Source organism: Bombina bombina, chromosome 1 (genome assembly GCF_027579735.1).
Source record: "Bombina bombina isolate aBomBom1 chromosome 1, aBomBom1.pri, whole genome shotgun sequence".
Lineage (NCBI taxonomy): Eukaryota > Metazoa > Chordata > Amphibia > Anura > Bombinatoridae > Bombina > Bombina bombina.
In genome coordinates, this window is record NC_069499.1 from 1358597486 (window position 1) to 1358619774 (window position 22289).

At 38.7% G+C, this 22289-nt stretch overlaps 1 protein-coding gene across 7 annotated transcripts in view; it reads right to left on the bottom strand.

Moving 5' to 3' along the window:
• ADAM15 (ADAM metallopeptidase domain 15) overlaps positions 1-22289 on the bottom strand; it is a 288661-nt gene that overhangs the window by 39347 nt on the left and 227025 nt on the right. For 3 of the 7 annotated variants that reach the window (XM_053703477.1, XM_053703467.1, XM_053703460.1), the window contains 2 exons: positions 17605-17676; positions 7451-7569 (listed from right to left, as the gene is read on the bottom strand). In XM_053703477.1, coding sequence (XP_053559452.1) covers positions 7451-7569; positions 17605-17676 — 191 coding nt within the window. Of the gene's footprint in view, positions 1-7450; positions 7570-17604; positions 17677-17721; positions 17779-22289 lie in introns of those variants that run through there. The other 4 variants (XM_053703491.1, XM_053703483.1, XM_053703508.1 and 1 more) reach the window with 2 other exon arrangements.

Consider the following 22289-nt stretch of genomic DNA (forward strand, 5'->3'; position numbering starts at 1 on the left):
CTCTTTCTAAATCATGAAAGAAAATATTTGGGTTTCATGTCCCTTTAAGAAACCTAGATATAAAGGTTATTTAAATCTAACGCCTAGATTTAGAGTTCTGCGTTAGCCGTCAAAAGCAGCGTTAAGGGGTCCTAACGCTGCTTTTGGCCGCCTGCTGGTATTTAGAGTCGGGCAGGTAAAGGTGTAACGCTCACTTTCAAGCCGCGACTTTTCCATACCGCAGATCCCCTTACGCCAATCGCGTAACCTATCTTTTCAATGGGATCTTCCTAACGCCGGTATTTAGAGTTTTGGCTGAAGTGAGCGGTACACCCTCTACTGACAAGACTCCTAACGCCCACGGAAAGGCTGTAGTTAAGAGCTTTAGGGGCTAACGCCGGTATATAAAGCTCTTAACTACAGTGCTCTAAAGTACACTAACACCCATAAACTACCTATGTACCCCTAAACCGAGGTCCCCCCACATCGCCGCCACTATAATAAATATTTTTAACCCCTAATCTGCCGACCGCACATCGCTGCCACCTACATTATCCCTATGAAACCCTAATCTGCTGCCCCCAACATTGACGACACCTACATAATATTTATTAACCCCTAATCTGCCCCCTCCCAACGTCGCCGCCACCTAACTTCAAGTATTAACCCCTAATCTGCCGACCGGACCTCGCCGCTACTATAATAAATGTATTAACCCCTAAAGCTAAGTCTAACCCTAACACCCCCCTAAATTAAATATAATTTTAATCTAACAAAATAAATTAACTCTTATTAACTAAAGTATTCCTATTTAAAACTAACTACGTACCTGTAAAATAAACGCTAATATAGCTACAATATAACGAATAATTATATTGTAGCTATTTTAGGATTTATATTTATTTTACAGGCAACTTTGTATTTATTTTAACTAGGTACAATAGCTATTAAATAGTTATTAACTATTCAATAGCTACCTAGTTAAAATAATTACAAAATTACCTGTAAAATAATTCCTAACCTAAGTTACAATTAAACCTAACACTACACTGTCATGAAATTAATTAAATAAATTAACGTCGGCTGGGAAGAAGATGGCTCCGCTCCGGATGGATGAAGATAGAAGATGCCGCTCGGATGAAGATGTCTGCCGGTCTGGATGTCCTCTTCTGCCCGGATAGGATGAAGACTTCGGCCCGGCTGGGTGAAGACGGCTCAAGGTAGGGAGATCTTCAGGGGGGTAGTGTTTGGTTTATTTAAGGGGGGTTTGGGTGGGTTAGAGTAGGGGTATGTGGGTGGTGGGTTTTAATGTTGGGGGGGGTTGTATTTTTTTTTACAGGCAAAAGAGCTGATTACTTTGTAATGTAGAATAGGGTAGGGACTTTTATTATTTTTATTTTTTTTAGATTAGGTGTAATTAGTTTAAAATTCTTGTAATTTTTTTATTTTCTGTAATTTAGTGTTTGTTTTTTTTTGTAATTTAGTTTAGTTTATTTAATTGTATTTAATTGTAGGTATTGGTAGTTAATTTATTTAATTAATTTAATGATAGTGTAGTGTTAGGTTTAATTGTAACTTAGGTTAGGAATTATTTTACAGGTAATTTTGTAATTATTTTAACTAGGTAGCTATTAAATAGCTAATAACTATTTAATAGCTATTGTACCTAGTTAAAATAAATACAAAGTTGCCTGTAAAATAAATATAAATCCTAAAATAGCTACAATATAATTATTCGTTATATTCTAGCTATATTAGGGTTTATTTTACAGGTAAGTATTTAGTTTTAAATAGGAATACTTTAGTTAATAAGAGTTAATTTATTTTGCTAGATTAAAATTATAGCTTTAGGGGTTAATACATTTATTATAGTAGAGGCGAGGTCTGGTCGGCAGATTAGGGGTTAATACTTGAAGTTAGGTGGCGGCAACGTTGGGGGGGGGCAGATTAAGGGTTAATAAATATTATGTAGGTGTCGGCGATGTTGGGGGCAGCAGATTAGGGGTTCATAGGGATAATGTAGGTGGCGGCGGTGTCCGGAGCGGCAGATTAGGGGTTAATTGTGTAATGCAGGTGTCAGCGATAGCGGGGCGGCAGATTAGGGGTTAATAAGTGTAAGGTTAGGGGTGTTTAGACTCGGAGTTTATGTTAGGGTGTTAGGTGCAGACTTAGAAAGTGTTTCCCCATAGGAAACAATGGGGCTGCGTTAGGAGCTGAACGCTGCTTTTTTGCAGGTGTTAGGTTTTTTTTCAGCCCAAACTGTCCCATTGTTTCCTATGGGGGAATCGTGCACGAGCACGTTTTGCCAGCTTACCGTTACCGTAAGCAACGCTGGTATTGAGGGTTGAAGTGGCGGTATATTCGGCTCAACGCTCCCTTTTTGGAGCCTAACGCAGCCCCTCAGACAACTCTAAATACCAGCGTTGTTTGGAAGCAGTGGTAGGAAAAAAAGCTGCGTTAGCTACGCGGGTCTTTACCGACAAAACTCTAAATCTAGCCGTAAGAGTTTATAATTGTCAGGAATAATTATTTGTCATAACTATATTTATCTATGCCTCAATGGACTATCTAAATATGCATTAAGGTTTCCTATAATGGACAATAAATCCTATACTAAAAATTGCTATGATATAAATAAAATTGATATGACCAGAAGATCAATGTGTAAAAATATTATGCATCACAATGTACCCCTATATCCAATGAAGCAATAGGTATTGGGACCTTCTATAATAACTACTGATATAAGTGTAAAAAATAAATATAATAAATAAATAAATAAATGATACGTCCTGTAAACATCTAAATCACTATAATAAACAACTCCAAAATAAGGTGTACTTAACATAACATAATAGTGATTAAATCTAGTGTAGAAGCATCTAAATGTGCTATATAAAAAAATATAGACAGATAAGTAAACTGTCCTATAGTGGTGAATGATAATCATTCCTGTACTGTGTATACTATATAAGAAGTATTTTGATGTATAACAAAAAATTCTATATTAAGTGTCATGCGTATAACAACTAATAAAATTAACCTATGTGATACAACTAGGAATATTTTAGTGCCTATTCATCAATAGATATATTCTTAACATGTGAGTGACAAAATAGTCATTGCAAACTATTCTAAGTAGTAATATATAACTAAAACCTATCTCGATTATATACCATATCAGAAAGCAGCTAGATCCATTACTTCATTTAAACCAGAGGGATACAATGTTTGGAATCTATAAATCCAAAATGTCTCTCTCTGGCGTAACCGAATGTATCTATTCACACCCGCTCTGGGGGCAATGTATTCCAGAGGGGTAATTCGATATGTTTGGTGGTCACCATTGTGTTGGACTGTGCTGTGTCTTGATATATTATATTTCATGCTGCGAGCTTTTATATTTCTCCAATGCTCGCTCCACCTAGTTCGAATATTCCTGCATGTGCGGCCCAAATATTGCAGTCCGCATTTGCATGTCAGCACATAGACTACATAACAGGTGCCGCAGTCAATTCTGTTTTTTACGTCAATAATTTCTCCTGTGGTGTGGCATTTTATAGCTTTGCTCCCATGTGTGATGTGAGCAAATTGGATAAATTGGATTATGTATATTCTTTTTCTTTGAAATGACCACTTTACTTGGTGCAAGTTTCTGTTTAAGCGTGGGTGCTCTGCGAAAGACTACTTTAGGATTTTTATTTTCTATACTGTTTTTGAGAATAGGGTCTTTAAGAATGATAGGCCAATGTCTGTTTCTAATATGTTTGTGTTCTGAATTGTATTGTGTAATGAATATAGGACCCTTAGGTTGTTTCTCATCTTTAGAAATATCATGCTCTTCTGATGCCGGCATAAGGATAACATTCCTATCTTCATTCCTAGCCTTCATATAGCTGTCAATAACTAAGTCTTTCGGATAGCCCTTTTCTTTAAACCTCTCAATTAGAATTTCAGATTGGTTATCATATAAGGCCATAGTGCTGCAGTTTCTTCTAATACGTCTGAACTGACTATAGGGGATGTTGGTCTTCCAGCTATTCAAATGATGAAATGGAGGAAATTATTGCTATCTACCTCCTTGAAATAGGTGGAAGACTCAACACCCCCCATACAAGTCCACATTATATTCCCTTAAGACAAACAACATTCAACAGACTTTTCAAGGGGTGTGTCCCAGGTCTGTTAAACGATGCATAATGTGCAAACAAAAATGACAGTTGAAATAAATTAACATACACGCAAATAAACTAACATCCTATAAAATTTTGGGGATATACATTATGAATTACAAATTTTTAAATATAAAATAATTTGGAATATGTTGTTGATGATGAACTGTATTTGGTAGGAAAACTGCTGTGAATATATCATACATTGTATAATATGAATGTGAAAGAATGTTTTATATTCATGATTACATTGTTTCCACATGTTTAGAGATTATTGTTTAGAATTATTAGGTGTATATGAATTGCTGTATAGATTTTCACTTTATGCCTTTGTTTTATTTTAATACACAAGACTGACACCTTCGCAATTAAACACTTAAACAGACAGGTGTTGAAGGTTACCAATTAAGGGTACACGCCCTTAGGATAGAGAGGAAAAATGTTAGTTGGCACTAGATAGTAGGTCTATAAAGCCGGACAGTAGCAGGGTAAAAAATATGCCTGAGGAAATGGCGTATGAGCCGAGTAACGCGTTGCATTTACAAGGGGCTCGACTGTATGCCCCTTGTTCACTCCTTTGTACATGTATTTTAATTTGTTTTTAATAAATAGTCTTTTTTAATTTGTAAAAATACACTTGTGAGTGATTTTACCTGCCTGCACCTGCTTGGAGTGGAACCTAACACACAGAAGTCTGCCACTTTTGGATATTGCATCCTAAGGAAAAGTCCCTTGGTGGTGAGCTGACGCACCTTACCATAATATGCCAGCTTGCTCCTACTAGCACATAAGTGTGCTCATCTAACATGTGAGTACCCAATCTTCCTTTGTGCTAAGTCAAACACCATATCCTTTGTGATCTGCACAATTTGGTGCTTTTCCTGTGTTTTATCTTTCTACTACAGTTAATGACTGATATCCTCTGTGGGTGAGCTGTCACAACTGATAAAATCTGCAGCCTGTCCCTACAAGCACATAGGTGTGCTCCAGAGCCTTGCGAGTACCCATTTGGCTTTTTTCTGTGGCTTTGTGCTTATTTGATTATACTACACATGAGGCGCCCCTTTGTTTTGTCTTTTATATAGTATCTCTGGACCATTGTTGGTGAGGAGGAGGCTGCCATTGTTGGGAAGAAAGATACACTTCTTAATCTGAAATTGAACTTTCCTTTAATATGCCAAATTGCTGGCAATTCTAATTGTATTTATATGCTCATATATCATTGAGGTTATTACTAGCTATTTATTAGCGCTCACCCTTTTGTTGTGTAGCCTATTATCAATGGGTAGCTTAGAGGGGCCTGATAATCTACAGGCCAGAGAAGGACCACCTTCAAATCTGCTTTCGGCAAAACAGCTAATATCTAATAAATAGTAAAGTGAATATATAGAAAAACGTTTAGATGAACCCTCCTGGGAGCAACTTTGATAAGGTAAAAACCCTTGCAAACTCTGAAAACAGTAAAACCCTGTTTAGGGTTAGAAATAGACTCCGCATATGAGGTACAAAGCTCAGGAGGGACACACACCTGAGAATCCTTACAAAGGGATTCAAGTTTCAGAGCGTCTCTCTTCGAAAAGGTCAGCTGACAGACCAGGGGCCTGAACTGCACTAGTTTACTCTATAGTAACAGTAAGGAAGTAGCAAATAAGCAGTACAAAGCACACACATAGTTAACCCCAAAGCAACAGAGGGGCACAATGTAACTGCCTTAAGATAAAAACTAATAACAACAACAACAACAACAACAACAACAAGGTACTGTCAAGTGCTGAAAAACTGTGAAAAAGAGCAAAGGCTTAAAATGACCACGCAATGCAGTAGAATTACATAAATAACAAGTACAAAATAAAAAGACAATGCAATAACACCTACTCTGAATTTCAAGTAAGCAGTAGATTTTTTAGAATGTTTTCTCCTATTTCCCAGCCCCCTGTATCATGTGACAGCCATTTACAGACTAGTATACCCTGTGAGCTTGTGCACATGCTCAGTAGGATCTTGATCCCCAGAGTGTGTGAATATAAAAAAAGAGCAAAAATTGATAATGGAATTAAATTGGAAAGTGTCTTAAAACGGCATGCTCTATCTGAATCCTAAAAGTTTATTTTGACCTGAGTGTCCCTTTAACATAGCAACACAGTACATAAAGGGTTAAATAAAATTTGTACCCCAAATATGAAACCACATTCTGTTGATCAGAATACCTTACTACCTCCACGAGTCCTGAGAGCCTGCTGAATATATTACAGCAACACAAGAACAGGAAAGGATTATCTCAGAAAAGGCACACTAATAAGCAAGCTAAAATGGTTAACCCATAGCATTCCAGCGCCACTGGTGAAGCAACAACCCAAAGGTAACACGTTGACATGTAGTGTAGGTGAAGTAAAATAAAAACTTCTGAGTGCACTAAACCGACCATGGTAAATTGAAAGCAACAGTAACATTAGAAAAAACATTATTTTTTAAAAGTGCCATAAACTGCTAATATAAGGTGTATGTTGTACAAATATAAGTCCCCAGGCTATGTGAAGAATGTGTACATGTTCATACTAAAAGCTGGTGGTCTATGAATGTGCAAAGAACTTACCTGTTGGCACTTACTTCCACTGTACTTACCTCAGCTGCAGCAATTTGCTTCCAGTAGGCAAGCCCATCCTAGGCAGTGCAACCACAATGTCAAGGATCTAAGCAATTAACAGCATCTACAACCCAGAGGATTGGTGTCCACAATCCACATTTCACCTGGGGAGGGCTGTGGATCCCACAATATGTAGTTCACTGTAGACCAGGGGATTGGTGGACAAGTGCAAATTTCACCTCACTGAGAAAAGATCTTTTACTGCCTGGCTGATAATTCCTTGTCTACTGCAAGGAGAACATAGGCTTCAGATTGGTTACAGGGCTCCTCTCAACCATGAGTAGATCTGCACTTCAACTTTCACCTCACTCCTCATCAAGAAGGCAAAAGAAAATTACTGAGGATCATAGGAAGTGGGAGGGAGTTAAAGCTCTGGTATGTTGGGGTATCTTTTGCCTCCTCCTAGTAGTCAGGAGGGGAATTCCCACACATGATGGCTCGTGGACTTTCACAATCTGATGAAAGAAAAGCATTACCACCATTCATCTTCTTTTCTCCCCTCTGTAGCACTTGATAGCTTACTACAATACTTTTCTCCATTCAGCTATATGCAGCTATGAATTCTTGGATGTGATGGAACTCGCAAGTATGTATCACCTTGTTATTGGGAACCTAGCTTTGTTATCTGCCAAATTTGCAGTACTGAATTTCTTACCGTGATGGTGCAGTACTGTCAAAGTATACTGGCAAACGGAGGATAGGGTCTTGGTGCTGCAGCAGTGGTTCATAGATGAGAGGTTTCCTTGGAAGAGGAGGCTTGCCATGAGCAGCATCCTAACAAAAATAGAATAACACATGGAATAAATGTCCAATCTGTGCAATCTTATGTTAAAGTTTGAGCTTAATACTAAGTCAGTGGAGATATATATATAGAAACTACACAAACGTTAATATATTCAGTTAAACTTCTGCAACACACTTACTTTAACCAGTTTATCCGGGTTATATTTAGTCTCTCTAATGTTGGGGCAAGTTATGTGACATATTGGTTTATATCAACACTGTTGCTGGGGAATGACTTCTCTGTTACCTCCATTAACCTGTTAAAGCAAATTACCTATATTTTCCCAGGTTTTGTAATCTATATGCTACCAGGGGTTGGTTACTTTCATATTTCATTTAACTCTATTTACATTTATCTATTTATTTTTGTTCCTTCCACATTTTCCTGTTTGGTTGATTTCATATTTCCATGGTTCTTCTACCCAACATACAGCAAATACTCTGTCACTTATAAATTACCAGTTTTTCAATTACCTCCAGACTTCATCATACTATTACCTTCTACATACACAGAACCTGTCACCTAGTTATCACCATCCTCAAGACAGCTTCATATTCTCCAGCTCCTCTCACTTTCATATTATAAGCCTTTAGTCACCTTCCTCATTCATTACTCTGTTATTAACATTGCAGGTTCGGTCATCAAAATACTTTCACAGTTGCATCATCATCTCTCTCTCTCTCTCTCTCTCTCTCTCTCTCTCTCTCTCTCTCTCTCTCTCTCTCTCTCTATATATATATATATATATATATATATATATATATATATATATATATATAATTTATCATTGATCTCCATATTCTTAGGTTCCTGATATGTTCATAAAAGCAGGGTTCCTTACTATCCATATTCCTAGGCTCCTATGTCCCTTATAGTCCTATAAATCTCACATAAGAAAGGCTTTCATTTTTTACTTTCATAAGCCCATGTGATCTCCATATACAAAAAGAGACCTATGAGGTAATTCCATGTCAGATGATTCAGTTTTCAATAACGCTTTCAATTTAGGATGTCAAATTTAGATTTTCACATATTTAGGGCCAGATTTACAAGTGGCACGCTAATGATAGCGCAGGACTCGATATGCAATATGACTGGACCGCACTAACATTAGTGTGTAACTTTATATACAGTATATATATATATATATATATATATATATATATATATATATATATATATATATATATATATATATATCTGGCTCAGTTTATGATATTTCAATACAATAGCAATTTGACTTGCTACGTTCATAATTTTGGCCGTGGTAAAAAAAAAAAAAATTGATTTAATTTTTAATTTACCCCTTGGAGACACCATTCAAGGGTGCCTTATAATATAAGTGGAGAGTTCTTTTTAGCTATTTCTGAAAGTAAGTCAAAATGTGATAAATTATTTGCTAATTATATATATATATATATAAAAAAGTCCGAGTGAATGGTTTTGAAACATTTAAAAGTAATTGGAACAATAATCATAGGATGGTAAGTGGGAATCAAGAATCCCCTGACACGCGTTTGGCATAATGCTTCTTCAGAGGAGAAGCATTATGTGAAACGCAGGTCAAGGTATAATTTTTGGATTATCATCTCTGTTTTTAATTTGTTTTAACAGAACTAATATCAAAGAGGAAAAATAAGGAAAATTGGGGAGGTAATTTGTTTTTCGGGTAATTTCATAGAATTTCTCAGCTATTACTAAAAACAAATTATTAACATTAAAAATCAAAGTGCATAATCAGAAGTGTTGGAATGGGAATTTAAAAAAAAAATATTAAAGAGGAATTATAATACCGAACCAGGTTACACATAAACCCAAGCCCAAGTTATTTAGTACCCTCTAAGCCCCAACAAACAATAATATATAGTTCTGTTTAAGGGTTTTTAACTTAAAGGACATAAGAAGATTGCAAATAACTTTTAGCCATTTTTAAATAAAAGTTATGTTTCAATGTAATGTGATGTATTTGTACTGAAATTTAATAAATCGTATTTTTGATTTTTTGAGATTGTGACCTTGAACGGTTAACTTAATCAATCCTATTCACATGGCTTCTACTTGTTAAATTCTGAATAATCTGTCTTTGTTTATTCAATCACATTAATAAATGTGGATATATAAATTAAAAACTAGTTTAGATAATTGATTTTTAACTTCAGTTTTGAGATTCTCTCATATTATCATAAATGTGGGAAATTGCAAGAAAATTTGCATTAAATGCCTTGACATGGAATGACCTGAGCTCCATTTTGTTATGGGTCTGTCATCACCATATTCCCAAAGGCTATTTACCTCCATGGCTCATGTTACGTCAACTTGCAAGTTCCATAAATAAATCAGAGAGCCTTCTTTCCACTAAATTATGAACATCTATGTATGTTTATTATCTTGTAATAAAACAGCTTAAACTACATTTTAAATTTTCAAATGCTTTTAATGCATTAATTACTTGCCTGTCACTGGGAACCACAGATCATATTCTGGAAATGTATGGGTATCATTTGATTATTGCATCCTTTGACACCCTTTGATAACTAATGCACAAAGCCCAAGCTTGACTAGAAGAGTTCTTCATTTATGTAACAAGCGGGAGATGCTGCGTTAAGCGATTTGATAATAAAACCTTTGGTATCTGGAATGGGCCTGTGATGTACAAGAAGTTCTCCACATTGGTCAGATGTCTCAATATATAAAAAATATATGTGTTGCAATAGGTACATTTTAATAGATATGAAATAATAAAAAATAAATCAAGGATATAATCCTCTTGTCACTGGTGCTGTATGCAGGATGAGGGTAAGAAATACTCCTAAGAGCACCAGTTTTACAACTATGTTTTCCACATTGACTAATGATATGTGAAAGTTCAATCCATGTACAGTTAAAGGGACAGTCTAATTGATTTTTAAAAAAGCTAGATAAACGCATTTACAACTCATTCCCCAGCTTTGCATAACCAACATTGTTATATTAAACTTACAGCATTTTGAGTTACACTCGCTTTCATAATATATTTCTACCACACTAACCCCCCACCTCCCTAATTAAAAGTGGCTCTTGTCCACTGACTTTCCCATCCCCCCAAAAAAACCATACCCCTACCCATTTTCGCATATAGGTACATTCGATATATACTTAACCCTTGGATTCTCAATCATCAGAGGTAACTAATCTTCCTTTACCTTTGAACCATTTACACTCTATATACCTCCACAATAGGTTTTCCAAATCTATATACCCATTTCATTATATGACTTACTATACCTGGTAGCGTTTGGTTCACAGAAAAAGAGGTCTTTCACACCTTTCCACAGGTTATTTTTCATTGTTATAATTATCTCTCTATTATTAGTGAACATTAGATTTTGAATAAGACAATCTATATATACTGTTGTAAACTTTTATTACAGCATTGTATTATGTATTTTACCTGTGCAGATGGACTACTGTATGTTACATTTTCTTTTTACCTCAATAAAAAAATAATTTTCAAAAAAACGTTAAAACCTCTCAGATTGCCTGTTTCTAAGCCCCCGCAGACGGCCCTTTTAAGCTTTTTTACTATCTCGCACTAGAGTCAAACAGTACAAGTTAATTTGTACCATATAGATAACATTGTGCTCACTGTAGTGGAGAAAGATAATGGATTCACAAGAACCGGCACTAACTGGATAAAATGCAAGATTGTAAAAGCTAAAAAACAACAACACTGAGATAAGGGGCAGCCGACAGGGGCTTAGGTACAGGTAATCATAGAGGTAAAAAGTATATTAATATAACAGTGTTGGTTATGCAAAACTGGGGAATGGGTAATAAATGGATTCATCTTTTTAAACAATAACAATTTTCATGGTGACTGTCAATTTATCTAAAAAAGTCTGAGCGATCTGATTAAATAAATGTTACATGTATGAAGTGCTCTGATTAGTCCTAAAGACAGAAAAAAACATAATTTATGCTTACCTGATAAATTCCTTTCTTCTGTAGTGTGATCAGTCCACGGGTCATCATTACTTCTGGGATATTACTCCTCCCCAACAGGAAGTGCAAGAGGATTCACCCAGCAGAGCTGCATATAGCTCCTCCCCTCTACGTCACTCCCAGTCATTCGACCAAGGACCAACGAGAAAGGAAAAGCCAAGGGTGAAGTGGTGACTGGAGTATAAATTAAAAAATATTTACCTGCCTTAAAAACAGGGCGGGCCGTGGACTGATCACACTACAGAAGAAAGGAATTTATCAGGTAAGCATAAATTATGTTTTCTTCTGTTAAGTGTGATCAGTCCACGGGTCATCATTACTTCTGGGATACCAATACCAAAGCAAAAGTACACGGATGACGGGAGGGATAGGCAGGCTCTTTATACAGAAGGAACCACTGCCTGAAGAACCTTTCTCCCAAAAATAGCCTCCGATGAAGCAAAAGTGTCAAATTTGTAAAATTTGGAAAAGGTATGAAGCGAAGACCAAGTTGCAGCCTTGCAAATCTGTTCAACAGAGGCCTCATTCTTGAAGGCCCAAGTGGAAGCCACAGCTCTAGTAGAATGAGCTGTAATTCTTTCAGGAGGCTGCTGTCCAGCAGTCTCATAAGCTAAACGAATTATGCTACGAAGCCAAAAAGAAAGAGAGGTAGCGGAAGCTTTTTGACCTCTCCTCTGCCCAGAGTAAATGACAAACAGAGAAGACGTTTGTCGAAATTCCTTAGTTGCCTGTAAGTAAAATTTTTGAGCACGGACTACATCCAGGTTGTGCAGTAGACGTTCCTTCTTTGAAGAAGGATTTGGGCATAAAGAAGGAACAACAATCTCTTGATTGATATTCCTTTTAGTAACTACCTTAGGTAAGAACCCAGGTTTAGTACGCAGGACTACCTTATCCGAATGAAAAATCAAATAAGGAGAATCACAATGTAAGGCTGATAATTCAGAGACTCTTCGAGCCGAGGAAATAGCCATTAAAAATAGAACTTTCCAAGATAACAACTTTATATCAATGGAATGAAGGGGTTCAAACGGAACGCCCTGTAAAACATTAAGAACAAGGTTTAAACTCCATGGTGGAGCAACAGTTTTAAACACAGGCTTAATTCTGGCCAAAGCCTGACAAAAAGCCTGGACGTCAGGAACTTCTGACAGACGTTTGTGTAACAGAATGGACAGAGCTGAGATCTGTCCCTTTAATGAACTAGCAGATAAACCCTTTTCTAAACCTTCTTGTAGAAAAGACAATATCCTAGGAATCCTAACCTTACTCCAAGAGTAACCTTTGGATTCACACCAATATAGGTATTTACGCCATATCTTATGGTAAATCTTTCTGGTAACAGGTTTCCTAGCCTGTATTAAGGTATCAATAACTGACTCAGAAAATCCACGTCTTGATAAAATCAAGCGTTCAATTTCCAAGCAGTCAGCTTCAGAGAAGTTAGATTTTGATGTTTGAAGGGACCCTGTATCAGAAGGTCCTGTTTCAGAGGTAGAGACCAAGGTGGACAGGATGACATGTCCACCAGGTCTGCATACCAAGTCCTGCGTGGCCACGCAGGTGCTATTAGAATCACTGATGCTCTCTCTTGTTTGATTCTGGCAATCAATCGAGGAAGCAACGGGAAGGGTGGAAACACGTAAGCCATCCTGAAGTCCCAAGGTGTTGTCAGAGCATCTATCAGGACTGCTCCTGGATCCCTGGATCTGGACCCGTAACGAGGAAGCTTGGCGTTCTGTCGAGACGCCATGAGATCTATCTCTGGTTTGCCCCAACGTCGAAGTATTTGGGCAAAGACCTCCGGATGAAGTTCCCACTCCCCCGGATGAAAAGTCTGACGACTTAAGAAATCCGCCTCCCAGTTCTCCACTCCCGGGATGTGGATTGCTGACAGGTGGCAAGAGTGAGACTCTGCCCAGCAAATTATCTTTGATACTTCCATCATAGCTAGGGAGCTTCTTGTCCCTCCCTGATGGTTGATGTAAGCTACAGTCGTGATGTTGTCCGACTGAAACCTGATGAACCCCCGAGTTGTCAACTGGGGCCAAGCCAGGAGGGCATTGAGAACTGCTCTCAATTCCAGAATGTTTATTGGCAGGAGACTCTCCTCCTGACTCCATTGTCCCTGAGCCTTCAGAGAATTCCAGACGGCACCCCAACCTAGAAGGCTGGCGTCTGTTGTTACAATTGTCCAGTCTGGTCTGCTGAATGGCATCCCCCTGGACAGATGTGGCCGAGAAAGCCACAATAGAAGAGAATTTCTGGTCTCTTGATCCAGATTCAGAGAAGGGGATAAGTCTGAGTAATCCCCATTCCACTGACTTAGCATGCACAGTTGCAGTGGTCTGAGGTGTAAGCGTGCAAAGGGTACTATGTCCATTGCCGCTACCATTAAGCCGATTACCTCCATGCATTGAGCCACTGACGGGTGTTGAATGGAATGAAGGGTGCGGCAAGCACTTTGAAGTCTTGTTAGCCTGTCCTCTGTCAGGTAAATCTTCATTTCTACAGAATCTATAAGAGTCCCCAGGAAGGGAACTCTTGTGAGTGGAACGAGTGAACTTTTCTTTTCGTTCACCTTCCATCCATGTGACCTTAGAAATGCCAGCACTAACTCTGTATGAGACTTGGCAGTTTGAAAGCTTGAAGCTTGTATCAGAATGTCGTCTAGGTATGGAGCTACCGAGATTCCCCGCGGTCTTAGTACCGCCAGAAGAGCACCCAGAACCTTTGTGAAGATTCTTGGAGCTGTAGCCAATCCGAATGGAAGAGCCACAAACTGGTAATGCCTGTCTAGGAAGGCAAACCTTAGGTACCGATAATGATCTTTGTGAATCGGTATGTGAAGGTAAGCATCTTTTAAATCTACAGTGGTCATGTATTGACCCTCTTGGATCATAGGTAAAATTGTCCGAATAGTCTCCATCTTGAACGATGGAACTCTTAGGAATTTGTTTAGGATCTTTAAGTCCAGGATTGGTCTGAAAGTTCCCTCTTTTTTGGGAACCACAAACAGATTTGAGTAAAACCCCTGTCCCTGTTCCGATCGTGGAACTGGATGGATTACTCCCATTAACAAGAGCTCTTGTACGCAGCGTAGAAACGCCTCTTTCTTTGTCTGGATTGTTGACAATCTTGACAGATGAAATCTCTCTCTTGGAGGAGAGTATTTGAAGTCCAGAAGGTATCCCTGAGATATTATCTCTAGCGCCCAGGGATCCTGAACATCTCTTGCCCAAGCCTGGGCGAAGAGAGAAAGTCTGCCCCCCACTAGATCCGATCCCGGATCGGGGGCCCTCAATTCATGCTGTTTTAGGGGCAGCAGCAGGTTTCCTAGTCTGCTTGCCCTTGTTCCAGGACTGGTTAGGTTTCCAGCCTTGTCTGTAGCGAGCAACAGCTCCTTCCTGTTTTGGTGCAGAGGAAGTTGATGCTGCTCCTGCTTTGAAATTACGAAAGGAACGAAAATTAGACTGTCTAGTCTTGGCTTTGGCTTTGTCCTGAGGCAGGGCATGGCCTTTACCTCCTGTAATGTCAGCGATAATCTCTTTCAACCCGGGCCCGAATAAGGTCTGCCCTTTGAAAGGTATATTAAGCAATTTAGACTTAGAAGTAACATCAGCTGACCAGGATTTTAGCCACAGCGCCCTGCGTGCCTGAATGGCGAATCCTGAATTCTTCGCCGTAAGTTTAGTAAGATGTACTACGGCCTCCGAAATGAATGAATTAGCTAGTTTAAGGACTCTAAGCCTGTCCGTAATGTCGTCCAGAGTAGCTGAACCAATGTTCTCTTCCAGAGACTCAATCCAGAATGCCGCTGCAGCCGTGATCGGCGCAATGCATGCAAGGGGTTGCAATATAAAACCTTGTTGAACAAACATTTTCTTAAGGTAACCCTCTAACTTTTTATCCATTGGATCTGAAAAAGCACAGCTATCCTCCACCGGGATAGTGGTACGCTTAGCTAAGGTAGAAACTGCTCCCTCCACCTTAGGGACCGTTTGCCATAAGTCCCTTGTGGTGGCGGCGTCTATTGGAAACATTTTTCTAAATATCGGAGGGGGTGAGAACGGCACACCGGGTCTATCCCACTCCTTAGTAAAAATTTCAGTAAGTCTCTTAGGTATAGGAAAAACCTCAGTACTCGTCGGTACCGCAAAATATTTATCCAACCTACACATTTTCTCTGGTATTGCAACTGTGTTACAATCATTCAGAGCCGCTAACACCTCCCCTAGTAATACACGGAGGTTTTCCAGTTTAAATTTAAAATTTGAAATATCTGAATCCAGTCTGTTTGGATCAGAACCGTCACCCACAGAATGAAGTTCTCCGTCCTCATGTTCTGCCACCTGTGACGCAGTGTCTGACATGGCCCTAATATTATCAGCGCACTCTGTTCTCACCCCAGAGTGATCACGCTTACCTCTTAGTTCTGGTAATTTAGCCAAAACCTCAGTCATAACAGTAGCCATATCCTGTAATGTGATTTGTAATGGCCGCCCAGATGTACTCGGCGCTACAATATCACGCACCTCCCTCTGAGCGGGAGATGTAGGTACTGACACGTGAGGCGAGTTAGTCGGCATAACTCTCCCCTCGTTGTTTGGTGAAATTTGTTCAATTTGTACAGATTGACTTTTATTTAAAGTAGCATCAATACAGTTAGTACATAAATTTCTATTGGGCTCCACTTTGGCATTGCAACAAATGACACAGGTATCATCCTCTGAATCAGACATGTTTAACACACTAGCAAATAAACTTGCAACTTGGAAATACAATTCAATTAGAATAATATTAAAATGTACTGTGCCTTTAAGAAGCACAGAAGATCTATGACAGTTGAAAATTAATAAATTGAAACAGTTATAGCCTCAATCCTTGTAAACAACACAACTTTAGCAAAGGTTTAATCCCATTAGCAAAGATAACAAATTCTGAAAGCAGGAAACAAATTACAGAATAAACGTTTTTTATCTCAGTCAAACTACAATTCTCACAGCTCTGCTGAGAGAAATTACCTCCCTCAAAATAAGTTTTGAAGACCCCTGAGCTCTGTAGAGATGAACCGGATCATGCAGGGAATACAATGAGTTGCTGACTGAAATATTTGATGCATAGAAAAAGCGCCAAAAAACGGCCCCTCCCCCTCACACACAGCAGTGAGGGAGAACAGAAACTGTCAGAAAAACAGATTAAGCAACTGCCAAGTGGAAAAATAGTGCCCAAACATTTATTCACACAGTACCTCAGCAAATGAAAACGATTTTACATTCCAGCAAAAACGTTAAACATAATCTCTAGTTATTAAACAGCTTTATGTATTTCTTACAGTGTAATTCTAGTGAAGTACCATTCCCCAGAATACTGAAGTGTAAAGTATACATACATGACATTATATCGGTATGGCAGGATTTTCTCATCAATTCCATTGTCAGAAAATAAAAACTGCTACATACCTCTATGCAGATTCATCTGCCCGCTGTCCCCTGATCTGAAGTTTACCTCACTCCTCAGATGGCCGAGAACAGCAATATGATCTTAACTACTCCGGCTAAAATCATAGCAAAACTCTGGTAGATTCTTCTTCAAACTCTGCCAGAGAGGTAATAACACACTCCGGTGCTATTTTAAAATAACAAACTTTTGATTGAAGATATAAAACTAAGTATAATCACCATAGTCCTCTCACACATCCTATCTAGTCGTTGGGTGCAAGAGAATGACTGGGAGTGACGTAGAGGGGAGGAGCTATATGCAGCTCTGCTGGGTGAATCCTCTTGCACTTCCTGTTGGGGAGGAGTAATATCCCAGAAGTAATGATGACCCGTGGACTGATCACACTTAACAGAAGAAAATAACACTATTTATATAAAACATACTTTTTAGTTTGCCTTCACCAGCGAGTTTGCTTTCACCAGTATCTGGAAACCTTGCAAGGTGATTAGTGCATCCCACAACCAATCACAAATACAAACCACTGCTGATTGCACCATCACCAACCTATGTCCACCACCCACCACTATGAGGGGCTTGGTTACCTGAGCCCGTTGCAGTAGGGGATCTGCAGGAAGTGGCCGATTAGGAGGAGGCGGCCTGTCCTGAGCAGCAGCCTGGATGAAGAGAGCCAGAAGAATAAGAGACAGCCATGCAAAAGGGTGTGGGCAGAACTGTTAGGCACAAGCTTGTATGATGGGAAGAGATCCAAAAAGGCTCTAGAATAATGAGTGCAGATAAAAGGGGAAGAACGCCAGAGAATTCCATTAAGAGGCATGTCAGAAAATAGTGCAGTTACTAAGAAAATGAAATTGGAACAATGGGAAAGAGAATAACGCACTTCTGCCTTATGCTAAATGATAATGAACTGCAATAAAGAACACTTGGAACAACACACACACACACACACAAGAGGATACACAACCAGAAGGTAGCAACATATGTAAGAGCACACTCTTCTTATAGGGACAGTGTACTGTAAATGTCTCTGCCTTTAAATGTGATCCCAATAATCCATTTTACAATATGTGTGAGTGTATAAATTGTTTACAGATAGCTTCTTTGGTTTTTTTTGTCATTTGAAATAGCCTGTTTTGCCTGTTGTAACTATCACATAGGCTGAACATATGAAAACTGCAGTATTCAACATAGAAAAGCTACATATAGAATTGGGAGCAGCAAAAATTAACCTGGGAGAGATATTGAGTGTCCAACACAGCCTGTTTAAAAGGGTGTTTCTGCTTGGAATATAGTGAACTCTTATTAGCTACTTGCCCCATTTACACTGCCCCTTTAATGTTTACCCAATTACTTGTTATGACAGCTGCATAGTATTCAAGGGACATAACATTAAATGAGCATAAAACACAACCCAAAATTTCCAATTTATTTGTGTTATCCAGAATTGTATTATTTGTTGTATATAATACCTAGACTGGTAGTGTGCAAGGGGTCTGGAGTACAATACGGCAGCAGTTTTGCTTTTAAGCACTGAATGGTAACAATGTTCTCAAAATGTATAATATTGTTACAATCATTCTTGTAAAACTGCTGCCATATAATTCTCCAGAGATGTGCACTCTCCCAAGACTACCTACCTGCTTTTCAACAAATTAAACTAATTAAATGAAGTAAATTTGATAACAGAAGTAAAAATAAATTTTTATTAAAATGTAAGGTTGTATGTCTCTTTAAATACATTTGAAGTATTTATATATATATATATATATATATACACACACACACACTAGACAATAAGCCTACCCAGAGGGCAGTCTATGTTTAAAAACAAAAACAAACCCCCAAGCTAACGTCACAACAACAAAAATAAAAATAAAATGAAAAAAATAAACAAAGCTATCCAAAATAAAAAATTTAAACCTAAACTAATAACCCTATAAAAAATATATGGGCATTGCCCTTAAATAAATAAAAAAAAAGCCTAAGACTAAGCCCCAAATAGGTACTCACCGTTCCTGAAGTCTGGTGGAGAAGCTCTTCTTCCAGGCTGCTCCATCATCTTCTATCTTCATCCAAAACGAAGGCGGCACGGAACGAAGGTGCGGAGCTGTCTTCCTCGATGCGTGAATCCTCAGCGGCTTTTCTCAATGGCGGAGTTCCTGAGTGGCATGGAGGCTCCTCTCCATCCGATGTCCGTCGTACACTTAAGAATGAATGCAAGGTGCCACATTCAATTTAGGGTACCTTGAATTCCTATTGGCTGAAATGTTGAAATCAACCACTAGGATTAGAGCTACTGAAATCCTATTGGCTGTTCAAATAAGCCAATATGATTTAAGTAGCTCTCATCCTATGGATGATATATGGGGTACCTTGCATTCAATCTTCAGTGTGCGACAGACGATCGCATGAAGAGGAGCCTCCATGCCGTTGAGGCCCACAGCTGAGGATCCTTGCATCGGGGAAGCCAGCTCCGCACCAGATAAAGATAGAAGATGATGGAGCCGTCTGGAAGAAGACTTTCTCCCCCGGACTTCTGGAATGGTGAGTACCTATTTGGGGCTTAGTTTTAGGATTTTTTTTTTTAAGGTTAGGGAATTAATGGGCTGGAAAAGAGCTGATTGCCGTTTTAAGGGCTGTAAAAGAGCTGAATGCCCTTTTAAGGGCAATACCCATACAAATGGGCAGTTTAGGTTTTTTAGTGGTATTTTTTTTTATTTCGGGGGTTTGGTGGGAGGGGGCGTTTTACTATTAGGGGGAACGTAGTATTTTTTAAATGTAAAAGAGCTGTTTAACTTAGGGCAATGCCCAACAAAAGGCCCTTTTAAGGGCTATTGGTAGTTTATTGTGGTTTAGGGGGTGTTTTTATTTTGGGGGGACTTTTTTATTTTCATATGGATTAGGTTTAATTTTTTTTATTTTTGATAATATTGTTTATTTCTGCAATTAGAGGTTTTTATTTTTTGTAATTTTAGATTATTTTTGTAATTTAATGTTAGCTTTTATTTACGTGTAACTTAGTATTTGGCTTAATTTAGGGGGTGCTAGGTTAGGGGGATTAGTAATTAAATTAGTTATTTGCGCTGTGGGGGGTTTGGCGGTTTAGGGGTTAATAGATTAATTAGGTTTATTGCGGTGTGGGGGTTTAGGGGTTAATAGGTTAATTAGGTTTATTGTCATGTGGGGGGTTGGCGGTTTAGAGGTTAATATTTTAATTATGTTCTTTGCAGATTAGTGGTTAATTACTTTATTATTTTGCGATGTGGGGGTTTGCGGTTTAGGTGTTTTCAATACTTTGTGAGCGAGGTTAGTTTTTTTTCCGTTATACTTCGCGCGGGAGGTTACGTGTTTTCTATTTATTTCTTGCGGACGGTTACGTGTTTTTTCGTTATTTCGTGTGGGTGGTTGCATATTTTTTTTTTTTTTTTTAAGGCTTCGGGTTTGCCAAATGTCTGCCAACATTCTTTTGGCTGCCTCGCACAGCCAACATTCCTTTGAGGATGCGTGCACAACTGGCGATGGACGCATTACAAAACGTGATTATAATATATATATATATATATATATATATATATATAATACCCAGAAAAAATGCACTCTCAGGTCTTTCACAAACAAGTTACTTTTATTCCTGTAACGTTTTTTCGGAGGTCTTGCCTCCTTCATCAGCATAGTTAAAATACAATCAAATCAATACTTAAATAGTGACATACTCACTCAAAACCACTTCAAACAATTACACTCACTGGCGCCAAAACATCGGTGTTGGACCGCATACTGCGTTCCAATAGCACTATGTACCGGAAGTTGTGCGCCACTATACTTCCGGTTGTCAAATCTTAGCCCATAATCACTCGGCTTCAAAGAAAATTAACAAACTAACTATAAAAAAATAATGTGATGTATTATATGTTCTAAGTACAATTAAATTTAAAGGTACTGTGCAAAACAAGTGTATATGTGCAGTGAATATTTAACATAACGGCCGCTCATTGTCATGGCAACGCAAAAACAATGTACCCCTGTCTTAATGCAGGGACAAAATACTAAATCTACCGATCCTCAAAAAATATAATTTATGCTTACCTGATAAATTCATTTCTCCTGTAGTGTAGTCAGTCCACGGGTCATCCATTACTTATGGGATTATATCTCCTCCCTAACAGGAAGTGCAAGAGGATCACCCAAGCAGAGCTGCTATATAGCTCCTCCCCTCTACGTCATATCCAGTCATTCGACCGAAACCATACGAGAAAGGAGAAACTATAGGGTGCAGTGGTGACTGGAGTTTAATTAAAATTTAGACCTGCCGTAAAAAACAGGGCGGGCCGTGGACTGACTACACTACAGGAGAAATGAATTTATCAGGTAAGCATAAATTATATTTTCTCCTGTTAAGTGTAGTCAGTCCACGGGTCATCCATTACTTATCGGATACCAATACCAAAGCTAAAAGTACACGGATGACGGGAGGGACAGGCAGGATCTTTACACGGAAGGAACCACTGCCTGTAGAACCTTTCTCCCAAAAACAGCCTCCGAAGAAGCAAAAGTGTCAAATTTGTAAAATTTTGAAAAAGTGTGAAGTGAAGACCAAGTTGCAGCCTTGCAAATCTGTTCAACAGAGGCCTCATTCTTAAAGGCCCAAGTGGAAGCCACAGCTCTAGTAGAATGAGCTGTAATCCTTTCAGGAGGCTGCTGTCCAGCAGTCTCATAGGCTAAACGTATTATGCTACGAAGCCAAAAAGAGAGAGAGGTAGCCAAAGCTTTTTGACCTCTCCTCTGTCCAGAATAAACGACAAACAGGGAAGAAGTTTGACGAAAATCTTTAGTTGCCTGCAAATAAAATTTCAGGGCACGGACGATGTCCAGATTGTGCAGAAGTCGTTCCATCTTTGAAGAAGGGTTAGGGCACAATGATGGAACAACAATCTCTTGATTGATATTCTTGTTAGTGACTACCTTAGGTAAGAACCCAGGTTTAGTACGCAGAACTACCTTGGCTGAATGAAAAATCAGATAAGGAGAATCACAATGTAAGGCCGATAACTCAGAGACTCTTCGAGCCGAGGAAATAGCCATTAAAAACAGAACTTTCCAAGATAACAGCTTGATATCGATGGAATGAAGGGGTTCAAACGGAACACCTTGCAGAACGTTAAGAACTAAGTTTAAGCTCCACGGCGGAGCAACAGTCTTAAACACAGGCTTAATCCTAGCCAAAGCCTGACAAAAAGCCTGAACGTCTGGAACTTCTGCCAGACGTTTG